At 41.5% G+C, this 19,716-nt stretch overlaps 1 protein-coding gene across 6 annotated transcripts; it reads left to right on the top strand.

Annotated features, from left to right (window-relative positions):
* Positions 1–21: 21 nt before the first annotated feature.
* UTP15 (UTP15 small subunit processome component) lies at positions 22–16,177 on the top strand. Of its 6 annotated transcripts, none has more exons than XM_048849331.2 (14): positions 22–164; positions 679–734; positions 975–1,164; positions 1,934–2,026; positions 2,112–2,296; positions 3,377–3,555; positions 4,613–4,738; positions 6,989–7,124; positions 8,183–8,267; positions 13,194–13,343; positions 13,729–13,830; positions 14,033–14,160; positions 14,849–14,907; positions 15,469–16,177. In XM_048849331.2, the coding sequence occupies exons 3-14, from the start codon at positions 1,075–1,077 to the stop codon at positions 15,690–15,692; spliced, it is 1,557 nt and encodes a 518-aa protein (XP_048705288.2). In that variant the 5' UTR covers positions 22–164; positions 679–734; positions 975–1,074; the 3' UTR covers positions 15,693–16,177. The 6 variants fall into 6 exon arrangements, with proteins under 6 accessions (XP_048705288.2, XP_048705287.2, XP_048705291.2 ...); XM_048849330.2 differs by having other exon boundaries at positions 679–781; XM_048849334.2 differs by having other exon boundaries at positions 28–164; positions 682–734.
* Positions 16,178–19,716: the final 3,539 nt, after the last annotated feature.

Raw genomic sequence — 19,716 nt, 5'->3', positions numbered from 1 at the left:
GCGTAGCACTGATGACGCAGTTCTTCAGCGACAGGACCAACCTGATGCTTGTTGGCAGCCGCTGCGGGACACAACGTGACTTCTGCCTGCTGAGCCGGCACCAGGCTCCTTTGTCCGGAGCTCCCCCCGTGACATCCGGTCGGGACAGAGGATCCGGCTCCCAGGTGGGGATCGCGATGAGAGCGAGCAGCGCCCCGCCCCCCGCATGGCCCGGGAAGGAGCCGCGCCGCTCGGCCTGGAGAGTAGCCGGCCCCGGTCTCTCCCGCCCGCCTCCTGAGGCTGGTGAGCTGCTGGCTCGTTCTGCTCCGGCCGACGCTGCAGCTCCGCTGCTGGAGTAACGAGCCTAGATACCCCCGGCCTGACCGGCGTTGGGCTGCCCCGTCCCATGGCCTGCAGGCGGGGCCTGCTGCCGAGCGACGGGGCTGCTCCTGTCCTAGGCACCAGGCGGGATCCCGCTACTGCGCGCACCGCTCCGCAACGGCAACTCCGCAGCTATTGGCTAAGCCGGAGTCCTGCTGCTCTGCCTGGGGCGGGGCTCTCACGGTGTCCGGGGGCGGGGAGGAGGTAGCCGGGTGGCGTGGAAAGCGGGGGTGGGGGAGGGGAGGTATCACAGTGGCTGCGTTGTGCAGGCGCTGACTAGTGAGTCCTTAGTCTGAAATGTATCTGCTATCTCTTCAGCAGGGCTCAGGGATACTGACACGTGTCTGTTGTGAGGAGCGTGGATGGAAGCTAGGGTGAGCGCACGTGTGATCTGATCTGATCGAACTGCAACGCTCTAGATGTAAGGTTGCTGTATTAACCTACTGCGTCCCTCCCCACTGTCCCCTTCAGCCTTGGTCCTTGCCCCCAAAACTTAAAATCAGGAGGCTGGATAAGATATTTCAGCACATTCATAATGGAATGTCACTTGCATTTTGAATGATTTCTTAAATACGGTTCAAATTTAAAATTTATTGTAAACTCTTGTTTTTCAGCTGCACTTGCAATTAAAAAAAGAAGTACCCCTTTTGCTTTACCGAGAGCATAAAAGTAGGGGCTGCACTTGCTGCTTTTGGAACTTCACTGTACGAAATAATGGCTAGTTATAAACCTGTACTGGTTCAGTCATTTCCCAAGCTTGGTAAGAAAATCACACAAGATACTTTGTATTGGAAGAATTACAAGGTAAGAATGTATAGTTAATATATGGGGCTATAACTTAAGTGTTTTATGTAGTATTTTTTGCTTAAAGGTTTTTGTCTTGATTTTATGCAACAGTATAACTTGTGGCCAAAACTTAAAAACAAAAAAGACTTTCCCATCCATTGTTGTAACTGGACTAACTCTATGCACTTAATAGCAAAATAGCTTCAGTAGGGGTGACAACCTATGTTTTTTTTTTTAAATCAAGTATCCATCTTACTTATGTAATGGGTTTGTCAACACTTCAAGATCCCAGACTGACTTGAATCTCAAATTGCTTCCTATAATATATGCAGTTCACTCTAATAAAATATGGTCCCCTTCATTTATCTTACTGGCAATCATCACAATAAGTTTGTTCTAGTAAGTCTTTTTTAAAATGAAAATGTATACCAGACAATTTAGGTATAATGTACATATCAGCATTTGAAAAGTACATATTTATACAGTATGAGCATGTTTTGCATTTTGGCAAATTCCCTAATAACGAAGAACATCATGCTTAAAACATAAAATTAGAAACAAAAATTTCCTAAAGCAAAAAAAGAAGTAACATTTGGGGAGGGGGGAAAAACTTAAAAAAAAAATACAGCCATGATTTTTTCTGTTCTAATTTATAAGGATTTTGTAATTCAGTTTAGAAACTAGACCATGGTAGAGTATCCATGTCAAGCTTTCATGTTTAAGACTACAGCTAATAAAAATCTTTGGTAACAATTACATTTCTTTAATTTCACTTCAATTCATTTAGACTCCTGTTCAGATAAAGGAATTTGGTGCAGTGAATAAAATTGACTTCTCTCCAATTTCTCCACATAATTATGCTGTCACAGCCTCTTCAAGGGTAAGTTTTCATAATAAGTCATATATTTCTTTTCAATTAGTGTTGTATGAGAATGTACTAATTTAAAATTTGTGATTTTTATTAGATCCATATTTATGGTCGGTACTCTCAGGAGCCAATCAAAACATTCTCTCGCTTCAAAGATGCTGCTTATTGTGCTACGTATAGAGATGATGGCAAGCTACTTGTTGCTGGCAGTGAAGAAGGTGTCATTCGGCTATTTGATATCCATGGAAGAGCAGCACTGAGACAATATGATGGTCACACTAAGTAAGACAACATGACTTTTTTCATTGTGTATAAGCTTTCTCCTTTGTAAATTTTATGATTGAAATACCATGGAATACTTTGTGAAGGCCAAGACACTAACAGGGTTCAAAAAAGAGCTAGATACGTTTATTACCCTAAATTTTAGATGCCAATTAAAATTAGCCTACGATAGTGTTTCTAATTTAACAAAAGGGAAACAAGGTTGTGGCCCGCCCTAAAGGAATTGCCAGGATGTTACCAGGCAGCTTGTCTCTGACCCGCAGAGTGCTCCCCAGAGCAAGCTCGTCTTGCTAACCCTTGAAAGGATACGGTTTCAGCCTTCCATTCAAGGATGGACACGCAAGCAGAAATTCCTAGAAAACAAAAGAATTAATTATTTATTTAAAAGAAATAAGTGGTTACAATATGTTTAATAAAGCAAGAAAGCATAGAGGATACTAAAATGCAATAGAATTACATTTAAAGAATCATATAATTAAAGCAGCACACCAATATAAAGGACACAGATTATAGTTCTAGATGTGATATAGGAGTATTCCAAATAATGTGATTACATTTAAATGATGTTACAATTTGATATTACCATTCTGCAAGCGGGGGCCAACCAGTCACAGAATGGAATGGGGTGGATGTCACTCAAACGCAGGCATCCGGCTTTGACAACCATACCCAGGCACTCCTTAACAAGAAATAATAAAATTAGACTAACATTCACACCAAAATCCCTTACAACTTTTGTATAGAATTACTAGGCTCCTACCCTATTTGAATCTTCCCTTTATAGGCAAAAGAATATGTAATTGTCCGTGACGGAGGGATGGGTGGTGTTAATGCTTGTTCTAAGAAGAAAGTCAGTATAGCCCGTATTTTGTGATCTGTGCTTTTAATATAGGCTTTGAACCACTGAAGGAGTATCTGACTTGCAAGCTGCGGCACTATATCTTCCAGCAGCAGATATTTCATTAGTCAGTTTATCGTGTACCACTTCAGATTAAGTGGACATATTTTCCTATAATAACTCTGCACTCAAAGTTTGAAGCACTTGTAGTAATCTTGGACATTGTTCATTCTGGTTTCTAGAGCAGTACATGTAGCGGACTTTCTGTCTGATAAATACCGTATAATCTCTGGTGCTGACGATTATACTTTGAAGTTGTGGGATATTCCAAGTGCAACAGAAATCGTGTCGTACAGCGAGCACACGGATTACGTGAGATGTGGCTGTACAAGTAAACTGAACACAGATCTTTTTGTAACAGGTTTGTTCTGTAAAATACTTGTCTGTCTTGAATTGGTCTCATATAAGGAACTCAAAAAAGTAGTTTTTTCTTGGTCTGGGTTCCACATCTTAAATGGCACTAATTCTCTCTCTTTCCTCTCCCCTGGGATTCTCCTGCCTTTCACGTGTCGTCTTTCCTTGATTTTTCTGTTTAAAATCTTGATTGTTTTCGCATTTATCTTTACAGGATGACTCTTGTTCCCACAGTAGGACAGTGGGCTTGCCTCTTATGCCAGTTCTTTGGGTTTTTTTGTTTTTTACCATGTTTCATCGTGAGTAGAACAGTACTCTAGTCCTTTAAGGTTAATGATTCTGCTAAAATACTGATTAGACTATTTCTTTGAGTTCTTAAGAATAAGTAAGCAAGCATTCTACTTACCTAATACATCAATGCAATTGAAATTTTTTGCGAAGTCTTTAGGAAAAGATGGCACCAGTGAACATGGCTTGTGTGGTCTAAAAGTTGAAGTTTCAAAACTGGAATAAATGCAGTTTAAGTAGCTATTAGAACCAACTACTGAGTTTCCTGATATTTTCATCATAATCTAGATTAAATACCATGCATGCTTACAGCACGATACAACTGATAACTCTTAACCGTAACTTTACGTTAGTTGTGTTCTGTGTATCAAACCACTGGTTGGACTATAGTAATGGTTCATTACGCTTGAAAGCTGACATTCCAAGTTTGTACATGGTATAAAACATTGACTTCTAGCTCTAGTGGTTCTTGTGATAATTGCTGCTAGATTCATATGAATTCAAGGGTGGGTAGGAAGAAAAGTGATCTGAATGACATGGTTTGGAAGGTCCAGTGTCTTAGTAGGACTAAAGGTGAGATTCTTATACCATCTAAAAGATGAAAATTCACTTATGTAAGATACTGGCTAAGTGCTTTTCTGCTGGTCAGCAGTTCCTATGGACTTTGGTTTGAGACTGAACATTTCATCTTAAATGTGTGTGTGTGGGGGGGGGGGTTTGGTTCTTGAACTGTTCTGGGTTCTTAAATTAAAACTGTTCACTGGGGTATTTTTCAGGTTCATACGATCACACTGTGAAAGTATTTGATGTACGGACAGAAAAAAGTGTTATGACTGTAGAGCATGGACAGCCTGTGGAGAGTGTTCTTCTCTTCCCTTCTGGGGGTCTTCTAGTGTCTGCAGGTATTTGAACAGAATGAAATTTCTTTCCTTCTCCCCCTTAACCCACTCTGTGGCTGCAAGTTATTGCATTTGTCATTGCTGAGACTGAAACACCAAGGCTGCATGCTTCAACTGCGTTATGAATTAATAATGTATTGAACTCTCGATTGTCATGCAGCTAGCCATAAGTGGCCTGGTACCAGCTGTCTCCGAGATCCCACTGTAGTAGTGAATTTGCTGTCTGTCCCAAGAGCTAAACTCAAGGAGTAGGTAGCAGGACATTCTCAGGAGAGGGTCTGCTCCCACTTGCTGTTAATCAAAACTAAAAAAGAAGCCTTTAGGACTGGAAACTGACTCTCATTGGCATAGTGCCATATTGTGCAAGGGTGGAGGAATGGGATAAATTGTTTCATGGGACAAAGATTATTCTTGAAAGATGTAACTTTTTCCACCCCTGATCTGAAGAGCTAGAATCTTCATCTCCTTCAGGGTCTTTTTCCCCCACATTGCTTGAACACAAACAGAAGATCCCCCAACTCCAAACTGAGCCTCCATAATATTCTTATAGAGCAGGGGTTGGCAACCTTTCAGAAGTGGTGTGCCGAGTCTTCATTTATTCACTTTAATTTAAGATTTCGCGTGCCAGTAATACATTTTAATGTTTTTAGAGGGTCTCTCTCTATAAGTCTATATATTGCTGTATGTAGAGTAAACAAGGTTTTCAAAATGTTTAAGCAGCTTCATTTAAAATGCTGATCTTATGCCACCGCCCCGCTCAGCCTGCTGCCAGCCTTGGGTCCTGTTCACATAGGATGGCCGCAGGCTGAGCGGGGCCTACGGCCGGGACCCTGGCTGGCAAGGGACTGGCAGCCAGAACCCCAGACCAGCAGTGGGCTGAGCGGCTCAGCCTGCTGCCACTCAGCCCGCTGCCCGTCTGGGGTTCCGTCTGCCGGCCCTGCTCAGCCCACTGCCGGTCTGGGATCCTGGCCCTGCTCACATAGAATGGGAACCTAGCTTCTCCCTGGTTCTAGCCCATTCTCTTCCTCTCTCTCTCTGCACTGAGCTGAGAGTGGGAGTGCACTGAACACAGGGCTGGGGGTGAAGGAGCAGGCTGGGGGATGGGGTGTAGGGTCTGGTCAGGAGCTAGAATGAGGGAGGGGGGGGCTCAGGGTTGGGGCAGGAAGTTTGGGTGTGGAGTGCTTACCTGGGCAGCTCCTATTTGGTGTGAAGGGTGCAGGTGGAATGTGAGGGGAGGGGGGGTGCAGGAGCTACAGTTTGGTCCTCAGGGTGGGGGTGGGAATGTGTGGGGTGCAAGAGTCAGGGCATGGGGTGTGGGGGGGCTGGGTATGTGTGGGGGGGTGCAGGAGTCAGGGTGTGGGGGGAGTGTAGGGGTCAGGGCTGGAGGGTGTGGGCTAGGGTCGGGGGGGTGCTCACAGCCCTCTTCCCAGAGTGGCTTATGCTAGGAGGCTGGCAGGGATATGCCCCGTCCCCACGGCCCCATCCCCACCTCTTCTCCGCCTCCTCCCCGGAGTAGCCAGTGTGTTGCAGCTCTGCTTCTCCCCCTCCTGCGCAAGGACCATCAGCTGATCGGCGGCAGGGAGGGAGAGGAGGAGGGGCAGGAACCCAGCACGCTGGCGGAAGAGGCGGGGGAGGGGAGACCTTGCCTGCCCTGCAGCAGCAGCTGGCAGGACCAAGCTTCTTCACCCTGTCCCCGCGTGGGGCGGGGCAGAGAAGGGTGGGCCGGGGCGGGCAGGATTTTTAATGGCACACTGCTGCCTGCTGGGGTCCCGGCCGCCAGCCCCACTCAGCCCACTGCCAGTCGAGACTAGGGTTCGGCGGCGGGCTGAGCAGGGCCAGAGGCTGGGACCCGGCAGGCAGCAGCATGCCATTAAAAATCAGCTTGCGTGCCATCTTTGGCATGCATGCCATAGGTTGCCGACCCCTGTTATAGAGGGAAGTTACAAGTTTTCTCCTTTTTAACATCTCTAATAGACCGTGATTGACACCCACAGCTGCTATAACCCGAGTGATACAATATTTTTCCTCCCAGTTGCTTCTAGAGGAAGTTCATGTCTCCTGTAGAGTATAAACTCAAATTGTTCAACAGCCATAATCGTAAGTGGGCGAGGGTGGAGGCAGTAAACTTAGTGTTAAAAGGAAACCATGACTTTTTGCTAGTTTGTTCTTTTGTGTTCTTAACTTGAAAACTTATGCAAAGAAGCTTGAACGTGTGCATGTCAAAACTGCTTTGAATGTGTTTCCTGTTTATAGGAGGCCGGTATGTTAAAGTCTGGGACATTCTAAGAGGAGGGCAATTACTAGTATCACTGAAAAATCACCATAAAACTGTAACCTGTTTGTGCCTCAGTAGCTCTGGGCAAAGGCTGCTCTCAGGATCATTAGACAGGTTAGTGTCTTTCACTATGATCTAACTTTTTAGGGGTTTTGTTATTTTTAAATTTGGGAAAAACACATTGTAGTTATGACTGCTATAGATCAAGGCAGGAGACTTAGGAAAACGCCAGATTAAAGTAATAAAAGCAATATTTTCCATAATAACACTTCAGTTACTGGTGCAAGTAATTTTGAAACACATTCTGGGGCCTTGTTCTACTTTTAATTGTGCACTTGTAATTCCCATTAAGTGGCAGATGCATAAATCATTCTGAGGGCCACGCACACAATTGATCCCATTTTAATATGAAAAGATAGCAACACTTACTAGTGCCTCTGATTTCAGTCTAGGTCAGAGTTGAGCCTTACATCAAAAATGGCAACCTCCACTCCACTCTTCGTTCACATTAGCAGTTGTTCCCTACCCCCAAAAGTGGCTGCTCTGGTCCTTCCTGTCTACTCTTGGTCCCTGGATTTAGTGACAGTTCAGCAGAAGAGCTCAAAGGGAAACTATCTCCTCAACTTTATTCTGAGTATTTCCTTCTAACTCACTAGCAAGAGCGGTCCAAACAGGCAGAAGGAAGTACCTAATGCAAGAAGAGCTTAAAAAGATAAAAGGTTCAGATGATTGAGCCATTGTTTCTGGCTTTTCCTTTGGTGCCTAGGGAAGGCAATAGTACGCTGACACTCCGTTCATGTTTGGAAGATTATTTGAAAACTAGAAATTGAAATATTATTTTAAATGAACGTTAGTTTCCGCAGAATCTGCACATCATAGACCACGTAAATATATCGTGTAGGCCAGGTCTGGACCATGAGCCAAATGTTTGAACCACTACCATATGGTACAGCAAGTGCGAGAATTTGAGAGTATGAAATCTTTCTACAGGCAAGAGATCTGAAGAGACTAGTAAAAGCAGAATCTGTTGTACAATGAAGGAACTTTTATGTAAAATTTGTTGAAATCTCTGTAGACAAGTCTGTAACATTTGTAAGAGGTGAAATTCCTGTAAAATATCTAGACTGAGACATGGAAATGTAAAGTTGTAAGTAAGTTGCTCTTCTATGCAGGCATGTGAAGGTTTACAGTACAACCTCCTACAAAGTAGTCCACAGCTTTGGTTATGCAGCGTCTATTCTGAGTCTTGCATTGGCTGTAAGTATAATATTAAAATTATTTTTTTTAGGCTCTTTGGGAACTGGTGTATTTAAAAAAAAATTGTAAGTGGCCTACATAACTCACTTTAGCTTTTGTTGTAATTTCTAAATGTCAGAGGGATTCTGTGTGTGCGAGGATCACTGAATGAATTCTACACCTACAAATATTACCTGGAGACTTTGAGTATTACACATTAGGCTGCCATAGCAGTCCATTGGCTTAACATGCTGTCCTGCAGCTGAGTCTGGCACTTGTCTTAGCATTGTACTCTGAGCTGGGAGTGTCTCAAGAGCAGTGTGCTCCCCCAAGGAGTGAGTAATTGGAAAGGGAATGTTGCTGTGTTCTGATCTTCACTTTATAAAGAAGGCTGTACTCTTTCTTGCTGGGAAGCCTTCTACAGCTCCAGCTGAAAGTGGACCAGTTGTTGGAGCTAGTTAGCAGCTGTGGGGTTGTGAGGGGACCTGCACCAGGAGCCTTTTAGACATGGACCTAATCAAATAATTCACCTGCCGATACCTTCCTCACTCTCCATACAGGCTTCCCCTGTGCTGAAGGGTTAAGGATAGAGACATTAGAAACTAGTTTCCATAGGAGGAGCTATGGAAAAACATAGCTATGGAAAAACAACCTCCTGGAAGGGATTGCAGGGCCTGGCTTTGCTTTTCTTTGTCTGCCTGACAGCTCACTCCTACTGCAGGCAGAGCAGGCTGGGGCTGCTCTCCTGTCAGAACTTCTGCAGAGGAGGAAGGGAATGAGCTGCTTGGCAAGCTACCCCTTTACATTCCCTGCCTGAGAGTCAAGGGAAGAGCTAAATTCTCTGCTTGGTGGGGCTGAGAAGGCTGGGCAGACACAGCTCCCGTCTCCCACCCCAGTGGTAGTTCAGAGGGCCACCCTGATAGCTGGTAGAGAATCTGGCATCAATTGACTACCTCTTCTCCCTTCCCATAACGCGCACACCTTTCCTCCCTCCCACCCCCTTTCTCTGGCTCTTCTGGGGGTCTGCTTGTCTTGGCCCCTCACAGCCATCTCTTGGTGTGTCAGGGAGTCCTAGGGGGTCTGTGGTATTTAAATAAATCTGAGCCCAAAGAGTCAAAGGTGTTAACACTACCCTGTAACTGTACAAGATTAACCGTTTTAAACAAAGGTCAAGGTTCAGAGTATAGAGACCTCAGCCTGTTTAGTACCATGGCAAACATAAGAACTACCATACTGCGTCAGATCAATGGTCTGTCAAGTCCAGTATCCTGTCTTCCATCAGTGGTCATTACCAGAGCTTCAGGGTGAGTGTACAGAACAGGGCAATTTTGGAGATATCCACCCCGTCTTCCCTTCTTGGCTTCTGGCAATCAGAGATTTAGGTTTGCCCTGAGCATGGGGTTACATTCCTGACTATCTTGGCTAATAGCCAGTGATGGACCTATTCTCCATGAACTAATTTAGTTCTTTTTTGAATCCACTTATACTTTCAGCCTTCACAACATTCACTGGCAATGAGTTACACAGGTTACCTGTATTGTGTGAAGTGCTTCCTCTTGTTTGTATTAAACCTGCTGCCTATTAATGTCATCAGGTGACCCCTGGGTTGTTTTTTTTGTATTGTGTGAAAGGGTAAATAACATTTCTCTATTTTTTTTTTCCACACCATTCATAATTTTGTAGACCTCTATCATATTCCCCCATAAACATTGCTTTATTAAGACGCCCTAATCTTTAGTCTCTCTCCTCTGGAAATTGTTCCATGCCCTTGATTGTCTATTTTCCCCCTTCTCTGAGCCTTTTCCAATTCTGATGTCTTCTTTGAGATGGTGCAGGCACAATTGGATACAAAATTCAAGGTATGGGTATACCATGGATTGATATAGTGGCATTATGGTATATTATCTTATTTTCTGCCCATTTCCTAATAATTCCTAACATAGTTAGCCTTTTCGACTCCATGCACAGCAGCAGCTGAAATTTTCTGAGAACTATCCACAATGATTCCAAGATCTATCTTGAGTGGTAACAGCTAATTTAGAAACCATCATTATGTGTGTAGTTGGGATTATCTTTTTCTACTGTGTGTTACTTTGCACTTTTTAATGTTGAATTTCATTTGTCATTTTGTTGCCCAGTCACCCAACAAAGATCCCCTTGTATTTTTTCACAGTCCACTTTGGTCTTAACTAACTTGAATAATTCTGTATCATCTGCAGATTTTGCTACTTCACAGTTTACTCCTTCTCTAGATCTTTAATGAATATGTTGAACAGCGCTGGTCCCAGTACAGACCCCTGGGGGACGCTGCTATTTACCTCTCTGCATTGTGAAAACTGAACATTTATTCCTACTCTGTTTCCTGCCTTGTAACAAGTTACTGATTCACAAGAGGAACTTCCCTGTTATCCCATGACTACTTAGTTTCCTTAAGAGCCTTTGGTGAGGGACCTTGTCAAAGGATTTCATATAGTCCAGGTACAGCAGGACCTGGTTTATCCAGTGTAATTGGGATTGGTGCCAGATTGGATAATCAAAAATTTAGATAAACCAGAGAATGAGAGTGCAATGCTACGGTGCCATCTAGCAGCCACAGGAGTGATCATCCTCTTCTGGATCTGTGTGTGCTGGTTGTCTGATTAACACAGTCAGATGGATAATGGAGGGTCGGATGAACGGGGTTCTACTGTACACTATATCCGCTTGATCACTGTTATCCACATACTTGTTGTTACCCTCAAAGAATTCTAATAGATCAGTGAGGCATGATTTCCCTTGACAAAAGCCATGTTGACTCTTCCTCTAACAAATCATGTTCATCTATGTGTCTGAATTATGTTCTTTACTATGGTTTCTACCAGTTTGCCTGATAGTGAAGTTAGACTCACTGGCCTGCAATTGCCAGGATTGACGCTGGAGACTTTTAAAAAAATCAGCGTTACATTAGCTCACTTACAGTCATCTGGTACAGAGGTTTTTTTGTTTTTGTTTTTTCAGCAGTAGGTTACATACTGTAGTTAGTAGGTATCCATATTTGAGTTCCTTCAGAACTTTTTGGTGACTATCATCTGGTCCCCATGAGTTATTACTGTTTAATTTGTCAGTTTGTTCTAAAACTTCTTCTATTGACACATCAGTGTTGGACAGTACTTAAGATTTGTTACCCAAATCAGAGCTGGTTTTTTTGGGCATCTCCCCTGCATCCTTCTGCAAAAAATTCATTTAACTTCTCTGCAAAGTCCTTCTCTTCCTTGAATGCGCCTTTAGCACCTCTGTCATCTAGTGGTCCCCCTGCCTCTTTGGCAGGTTACCTGCTTCCGATGTACTTTCAAAAACATTAAGACATTTTTGAGTTGTTTCTCAAGTTCTTTCTTAAATCTTGTCTTCGAGAAAAGGAATATTGGTTAGTCTCTTATTCGGTCAAGAATCTGTTGTCTTGCTGGGGAAGAAGGGGTTCATTCTGTTCCGTCTTGTTTGGGAATTATAGATGCTTTCTTGCTTTCAACAAAATGGACACTCAATTGGGAGAAGAGGTAGGATACTAAAGATGGCTGAAATACAGCTTTTGTTGACATTCTCAAGATAGAGGGTGGCTAGTCAGTCACTGATGGGTGCTCTGGACTGGCAGATCAGCCATGACAGCTGTTACTGTGGACCCTGGCTCAAGTGCTTGGTCAGAAACCTCATCTAGTTGTTTGATGAGGCCTCTCTACTTGACGGTCTTGCTCAGGCCAAGCAGAGATGCATGGGCCATTTCATCTCATGCTGGTGCCTTGCAGTCCAGTTGATTTCAGGAACAGGTGAAACACTAAGAGAGGGGGCAGGAGGAAGATAAGGGGGCAGGGGGCACAGAAAGGAACATATGAGAGAGGAGAAAACAGAAAGAATTCACATGTATCAGGCTGGGGTCCTCACTGGTGCAGTGGTGATGGTCAGGTGTCACCAGTGGTGTGTCCGTGTCTGGATGTCACCATAAAAAAATCCCGCAGCAGCTGTTGTAGTGGTTGGTAGTCTTCCCCCCCTCCCAAGTCTCCAAAAAGGGGTGATGGGCTGAATAGCCCATCTTCTCATTGCTTTGTCCACCAATTAGGCCTAATTTCTGGTCCCACGCTTCTCATGCCTTCCAAATCTAATCTTAATACAGTCTTCGGGTGGTATTAGCAGATCTTTGTTTAAATTAATTCTGTCTTTTTCTTCTTTCTTAAAGAGTTGTAACAGATCACTGACAATTTGTGAATGTTTACCCACTTTCCTCCGGATAAGCTTACAATTGGAGTACGATTCTTAGGCCCCAATTATTACCAAAGGAGATATTTTGAATATCAACAGGAGATAGGGTTTATTCCTCTCCTCAAGCTTTCTTTTAGAGATTGAGAAAGCTAGTTCATTGTTGGGCTACTGGCCCTGACAGTTCTTTACAAAGTGAAGAACGTTGGGGTGGGATGAGAGTTAGGAGGAAACCATCCTGTAGCTCTTTCAGGGTCATCAGAACATTTAGTGTTTAAAGCTAGATCTATTTATCTAAATATTAAGTGATAGTCAGAATAACACATATGTGGAAAGCAGTATTTTGAATAACTTTCATTCAGTTTTAAACTCTGCTATTCTAATAATCCCTCATTCATAACAGTTACTCATTACAATTGTTTAATATATCCTCTTATGTATAAACTGGTCTCAAGAATCTGGGTATATGTTGTCATCCTATATTTTTAACTTATGTATAAATATTCAAAGTAGTGTTCAAAACCTAGAACAGCAGAGGCTAATGCGTCCAAAAAATTGTGCTTAGATCAGCAGGCCTTAGTACTTGGGGGTTTTTTATCAGACCTGTTTCATATAAAATATATTAACAATATTTATATAACTTGAGAACTCTTCCTGCTATGGAAAGCTTCATCACAGCAAAAACATTGTGTTACTAAGTCAATTTCTTCTTCATTTTAGCCTGAAGATGAAACTATAGTTGTAGGTATGACCAATGGGGTACTAAATGTTAGACACAGAAAACACGAAGAAAGCAGAGAACGTTTTCCGAAGAAGAAACTGCCAGGATACAGAACCTTTGTAAAAGGAAGAAACTACATGCCAAAGCAGGTATGGGGGAGAGGAAGAAAAGTGTGTGGGGGTGTGTGTGGTAGCTGCATTCTGTATAACTCTCCAAAATAAAAATTGCTCTTTAAAAAAAAAAATCTATCCACCTAATATTAGTACAAAGGGTTTTAAAAGAGAATAATCTAACTAGCTGTGCTGACCACTGTATTTTTAACGTGACTTTCCAAATACACAATTTTTTTTTTTCCCCCTGAAAACTTTCCCAGAACTCTGATAAGAACAGAAGGCACCTGCTGTGGCAAATTGCAGCATCTGGAAAAACAATATAAAGAAATTGAGAAGCAGCGTTAATGCTAACAAAACACTTCTTAAAAAAAAAAAAAATTAAACATGTTTGCTCTATACTGAACTGTCCTTTCAATTCTAGGAGGATTTCTTTGTCAGTAAACCTGTGAGAAGTCACTTGAAAAAGTATGATAAACTACTAAAAAGCTTCCAGGTATCCAAGGCTCTTGATGTAGTACTTGAGGTAAGGCCATTACTGCTTTGCGTGTCAATACGCAGTGCATTCATTTGAAATTTATATTTACGGTACATATTATAAAATAATATAACTGAGACAGTGCTAGAAAGGGAAGAAATCTTTGTGTACATAGACCTGCTTATGCCTATTTAGATTTCATTTCATGTTGAAGATGAGCACTGGTACTAAACTCTTTACATACACTTAGGCCCGTAACAGGACACCAGAAATTACAGTTGCAGTCATGCGGGAGCTAAATCGCAGAGGAACACTGAAAAATGCACTTGCGGGACGAGATGAAAGACAACTTAGCGTCCTCCTGGCTTTCTTGATAAGGTATCACTCACCTAAATTACCTCTGACCAGGCTATTTCATAAGGCAGATGTTTCTTGTTGCCAGCTTTTGCCACACTTACCTGCAGACCCCTCTTTCAAGACCGTTGGAGTGAAACCCTGGCCCCACTGAAGTCAACAGAAATTTTGCCCCAACCTCAGTGGAGGCACAAGTTTTGACTTTACCCCTACCATTCACAATTACTTTGTGTTCTTAATAGACTTGTTCTTAATAGACTTGTGCTTATATGGTAACTACACTGCCTTTCATTTTATAAAATGCATGTTGATCAAGTTTGCTGCTCTGTCTCTTTAGAGGAAGTCTGAAACCCACCAAAAAGAGGATGAAGTTTCTTTAAACTTGCCACCTTGCCCCTTTGCCTGAAACCCTCCCACTCCACCTTAATGAGTCTTGTTGTCTGAAGTTTGTGTTTTATCTTCCTTTATTTAAAAAGAATATTGCCACCTTTCGAAGCCCCAGTGCTTTCCCCACTGAGGGGTTGCCACGTGTGACTTCCTGATTATCCCATCCCTGGGACGTCTTTTATCCCTTCTTGTGAATGAAAAGTTGTCTAGTTAAAATTTTGTGTGGAAAGTTGTACATAAGTATAGGAAAACTGTTTTATGGATACTGGTGGTATGGGAATAAATGGCTAGTATCTTAATTTTAAGAATTGCTCTGTCTCTGCAGGTATGTGGTTGAGCCAAGATTTGCCCCTATGCTGATAAAAGTTGCAGAAATGATTATTGGTAAGTACTATACCAAAAGGAAACTCCTAGTATTACAAGCTAAGCTTATGCTGTTCCAAAGAGTAAAGTTCTACATTTTGCCTAGACACCCAGCGTGGAATTTAAAACTGATATAATAAAAAAAGTGGTCAAAGTAGAGATCAGAAAATTCCAAGCTTTATTTTTTCTTGCCAGATGATTGATCAGACTATACACTTCACTTTGATTAATGCTCACTATAAAAAAGAGCATCCGTCCCAGGCTCTGAGTGCCCTTGGCACTATTCTTATGTAGTTGTGTGGTATGACTAGCTTCCCCAACTTCTCCCAGTACATAATACCACAAGTACTAAACATGTAAACAAAATTTAAGCCCCCTTCAGGCTTACTAGCTTGAAAGTTACTATAAGACTATATCAATAACTTTTCAGAAGGCCATTAAAATATTCTCCATCTTGCCACAAAGCAAAAGTTAACAGAAATAACTATATATTTAAAAAGTAAAATATATGCTTATAAAATAAGAACCAAGTGAAATGGATATCCACACATAGACTAACTTAAGTAACTTTCCTTCCTCCAGATATATATCTCCCAGTGGTTGGACAATCGGCAGTCATTGATAAACAATTCTTAAGACTCCAAGAGATCATAGAAAAAGAAATTGATTACCAGGCGGAACTACTTGAAGTTCTGGGAATGATGGATGCACTGTTTGCTACCATGACAAGGAAAAAGACCACTTCTCTAGAGGAGAACAAAACTAATGGTATTTTGAGGGTTCTGGAACAAACTACGAGTAACTAACTGTCTAATTCCATACATCATATTTGTGGACAATTCCTTGGATTTGAAATCTGCGAAGCTTTCCTCAGATAACTTTTTTTTTCTGTAGCAGCTTTCAAAATACTACTTTTCTTCAGGAAATGGAAACAACTCCTGCAGAATGTGTTTTGAAGAGACTGGATTACTGATGACAGAAAGAATGGACCCTTTCAAGACAAACTTTCCATGTAATTTTTTGACCACCAAGATTTTAAAGTTTTATTCCAAAGCTATTTAACTACTAAAATACATCTTGTGGATCAGTACAAAGTGAGACTTTGTTCCTCTAAATGTGTCTATGAAATTCATTTTATATTGCTCCTTTTTTCTCCTCCTCCGTCCCCCCCCCCCCCCCCAAAAAAAAAAAGATTGTTTAACTTTAATATTCATCAATCCTGTAAAAATTGGTATATCTCAAATCTCAGGTACTTGGCCACAGGAATAAAACTAAGTATGGCTTTGATATAGCTTGACTGCATTGTGGCGTTTTTTTCATTCCCTTTTCATTTCCCAGTTCAAATCTTTGGTATCTTAATAAAAAGCAATTCTCTCTGTCTCAGAAAATAGTGGATAATAGTGAAGCATTTTTTAGGGGTACAGGAACAGTCTGAGCTCAGTATCTTTACTGAAATTCTTGCAATGTATTCACTTTTGAAAAGTGAATGCTAACTCATAAGAAAAATCAATTCTAGGCAAAATAGGTTATTTGGATTAAGTTTTTCCCTTAAAGCAACTTAGATTTATTTTATTTTTTTTTAAACTAACTAAAAGACTCATCAGTGAGGAAATCCTCAGTTCCAGTTCCAGCATCAATATTAACTTTTGCTCCTTCCCCTCCCACTCTCCCCATATCTGCTGAATCCCTTCACTTGCGCTGTGCAATGTACTTAAATCTGCCTTATTGCATACATGAATTGTTTGTTATAACCTGCACCACCCTTCAAGCTTCTCTTGAGTGTTTGGGAAGGGAATTTTTTGTCTATATTGCAACGAGGCTTCTGGTGGTCAATAGTGCATATATGTAGGTTGTGGTGAGGACACAAGTTGATTTCTAACATGCATCTGCTCTGACCTGGATATGGAAGGTGACTGGGATACAATATGATCTGAAGCCTACAAAGGGTGGTACACGTGATCTCGGTATCTTGGCCCGATGTGGCAGATATAGATATTAGTTGCAGAAATAAAATGAAAAATTCATGTAGATTTTAGCTAAAATCCTGGATATCTTACAGTTTAGAGCCCTGATTGAATCTCCAGCCTGCGTATCCATTACCATGTGCAGGCCAGTGTGTATTTTACTTATGGACAGTACACAGGGAGAGTGAAGGAGAAAGATTACACTTGATACTGGGACACTGAAAACTTTGATTCCTAAGCATTAATTTATTGTATCTTTTTTGTTTTTTGTTTTTTTAAACATTCCTGGAAACAGTCTGAATGGTGACTTCATTTTTTTTATTTGGAATTCAATACATTATAAAATTAATGTTAAAGTAATTCAGGTTCAATCACCTTTGAGACTTCATGCGAGTTGGAAGGGCTGCTGGCACACAGGTGGTGGGATGTGTAATTTTACTCAGCCCTCTTAGTCCATAAAGTGCTCTTGAAAGTTTGCTCACGTAATCCCTCTGGTGGGTGAATTTGAATGCAATTTTGAGTCACAGAGGGGGATGTTTCTCTTAATAGCCAGATGTTTTACGGTCTTACTAGGGAAAACATCTTGGAAAGCTGCTTTGGTGATGTCTAGTTTCAATCTCCTGTGTAAAGAAATCTGGGCCTGTGAGGCAGGTATCTGGAACTCCAAGACACACTATTATATGGAGAGCAGAGCCGCAGGAAGAGGAGGTGCAATTAAAATGGTGGTATAACCAATAGCCCTGCTTTGGTCATTTAATATGAAAAAAGAATTGGTCATCAGTGGATGTCTTAAAGATGAGCTTGCTAAAGTAAAACAGTGGAGGTAGAGTGTAATTAGAAATATATAATTAAAACAGAAGCATGGCTCTCTTGTACTGCTAATGATATTTGAGATCTTAATTTTAGGAAGATTACTTAAATAACCTTGCAGGCTTTTGATTGAATTTTTCACTGGTACAAGATTGTACGATCCTAAGATTCATGTCATCTTGCTTGAGCAGTTTCTCACTAATGGTAAGTCAGGTGGGCATTGCTATTCTGACACAACAGCACTTCCAGAAACTGGGAGTATCTGGGTTGTAATCAGGTTCACTGCCCCGTACGGCATCAAGTTTCAGCTGGCTGTGCGTGTCTAATGTGATGGCTGCACCCACAGCTCCTACTACTTAACAGGATTGTGTTCATGCTATTCTGAAAATTACCTCAAGTCTTCTGTAGTTAGCAGGATTTTTTTTTAATACATTTATGTTTTTCTCTCCGCATCTGTAAAGATCAGGGTTATTTGTTACCAATAGGGCTTCTGTAATTTGTTTTCTAATTTTAGCATTCTAATAGGAGAGACTATCAAACTGAACAAATGACTGAAACAGATATCGACCAGTAAATGTCTACAATGGTCTGTCTTTATGTATACTAGCATATGCTTTTTTTAAAGCACTAATGCATTGTTGATTGCAAATGTAAGAGAAGATACTTAAAGAGAAGCTAAGATTCTCATATACAATTAATCCTCCTGAAGTGCATGTACTAAAGACTAATATTGTATGCCTAACAATCTAGTAATCCACAAATATTAGAATGCAGTAGGATGGCTTTACATTGCTATAAGAACACTAACCATGTGTGTTGCCTCTTGAATGTAGCTTTCTGGGTGTATGTATGGGGCTTTTCTCACCCTAAAGGGGGCAAGAGGAAGAAACCTTTCATGTGCACGCTCCCTAGACCAGCAGGTCACTTTGGTATTACCAGGTTGGTACGTCTTTGAAATGCACAATTAATACACTTTCACCAATCCAGTTGTTATACAAAATGTGCATCTACCTGATTTAGGAAGGCTTTTGATGGGATGTGTTCTGCAGTTGCCTCTTTCAAATAGCTTTTGCATCTTATACCTTTGGTCCTCCCAAACATGGATAATGTGGAAGAATGACAGAAGAGCGGCTACCAAGTCCCTTCTCATGCACCCAAAAATGATGCTGGGTTGTGGGTAAAGTGTTAAAACTTGTCTCTTCCCTTTCCTTTGTCACTTGAAATGCAGGGGAGGAAGGAGCGGGTGGGGCTGTTCTCTTCTCCGCCCCACCCCCAAGTTTACTAAAGAAAGCATTCCTCAATGAGAACTCTGACCTCACTTCAGTGGATGCTTTTTTGTGGCGCAATATGATTAAAGCTTTTATTGCCACTAAGTGTTCTAAAATTCTCTAGGGCCAGCACCTTTTGAATATCAACTGTCGTCCTTTGAATGCTGTTATGTTGGACTATACTACCTTTAATCATATTACTAAAGCTACTTAAAATGGGGAAGTTGTAATAACTTAGACTGTAAATAAATCTATTTTTCCCCATAACATTGCTAGTAGGCTATTTGGAAGACTACAAAAATAGGAAACAACTGAAAGACTTCAAATCCCATTCAAAAGAACTATCACAAGTAAATATTTCACAAGTATAGTCAGCTTACCTTATTAGCCTCATGTTTTTTATTTTAACCCAGATATTAAGACCTTAGATATGTCATGCTGCTTGATCTAGAGAAGTTTCACAAAGTGTGATCTGTGGACTACTGCTGGTCCATGGAACACTTGCCGTTGGCCTCTATAGAGCTAGCTGGTTATGTTGAGTGTGCTCTTGTTTTCAGGAGCTAAACTTCTTTAGGCTAGCCAAAAATACATTTACTGCTACTCCTCCATGTGAACAATTTCTGTAGTTGCCAAATGGATGTTACATGAGCACAATTGCAGCAATGGTGGTGATTTGAGAAACCTTGGCTTTGAGTTCTTTTTTTATTAATATTAAGCCCTTGTTTCTTTTGCCAGCAAAATGGAGTAAAATGGTGATGTCGCTACAAGGGCCTGAAACCCTGAACTGA

Source organism: Caretta caretta, chromosome 5 (genome assembly GCF_965140235.1).
Source record: "Caretta caretta isolate rCarCar2 chromosome 5, rCarCar1.hap1, whole genome shotgun sequence".
In the NCBI taxonomy this organism is placed as follows: Eukaryota; Metazoa; Chordata; order Testudines; family Cheloniidae; genus Caretta; species Caretta caretta.
Note: the sequence above shows the minus strand (reverse complement) of the source record. Positions and strands in the feature narration are given on the sequence as shown.

Bases quoted from the DNA above. Each gene is read 5' to 3' on its own strand.
- UTP15 (XM_048849331.2), top strand. From the start codon at position 1,075: ATGGCTAGTTATAAACCTGTACTGGTTCAGTCATTTCCCAAGCTTGGT. The intron at 4,739-6,988 runs GTATTTGAACAG...TCCTGTTTATAG, and splicing joins GGGTCTTCTAGTGTCTGCAG to GAGGCCGGTATGTTAAAGTC. The intron at 14,908-15,468 runs GTAAGTACTATA...TCCTTCCTCCAG, and splicing joins AGTTGCAGAAATGATTATTG to ATATATATCTCCCAGTGGTT.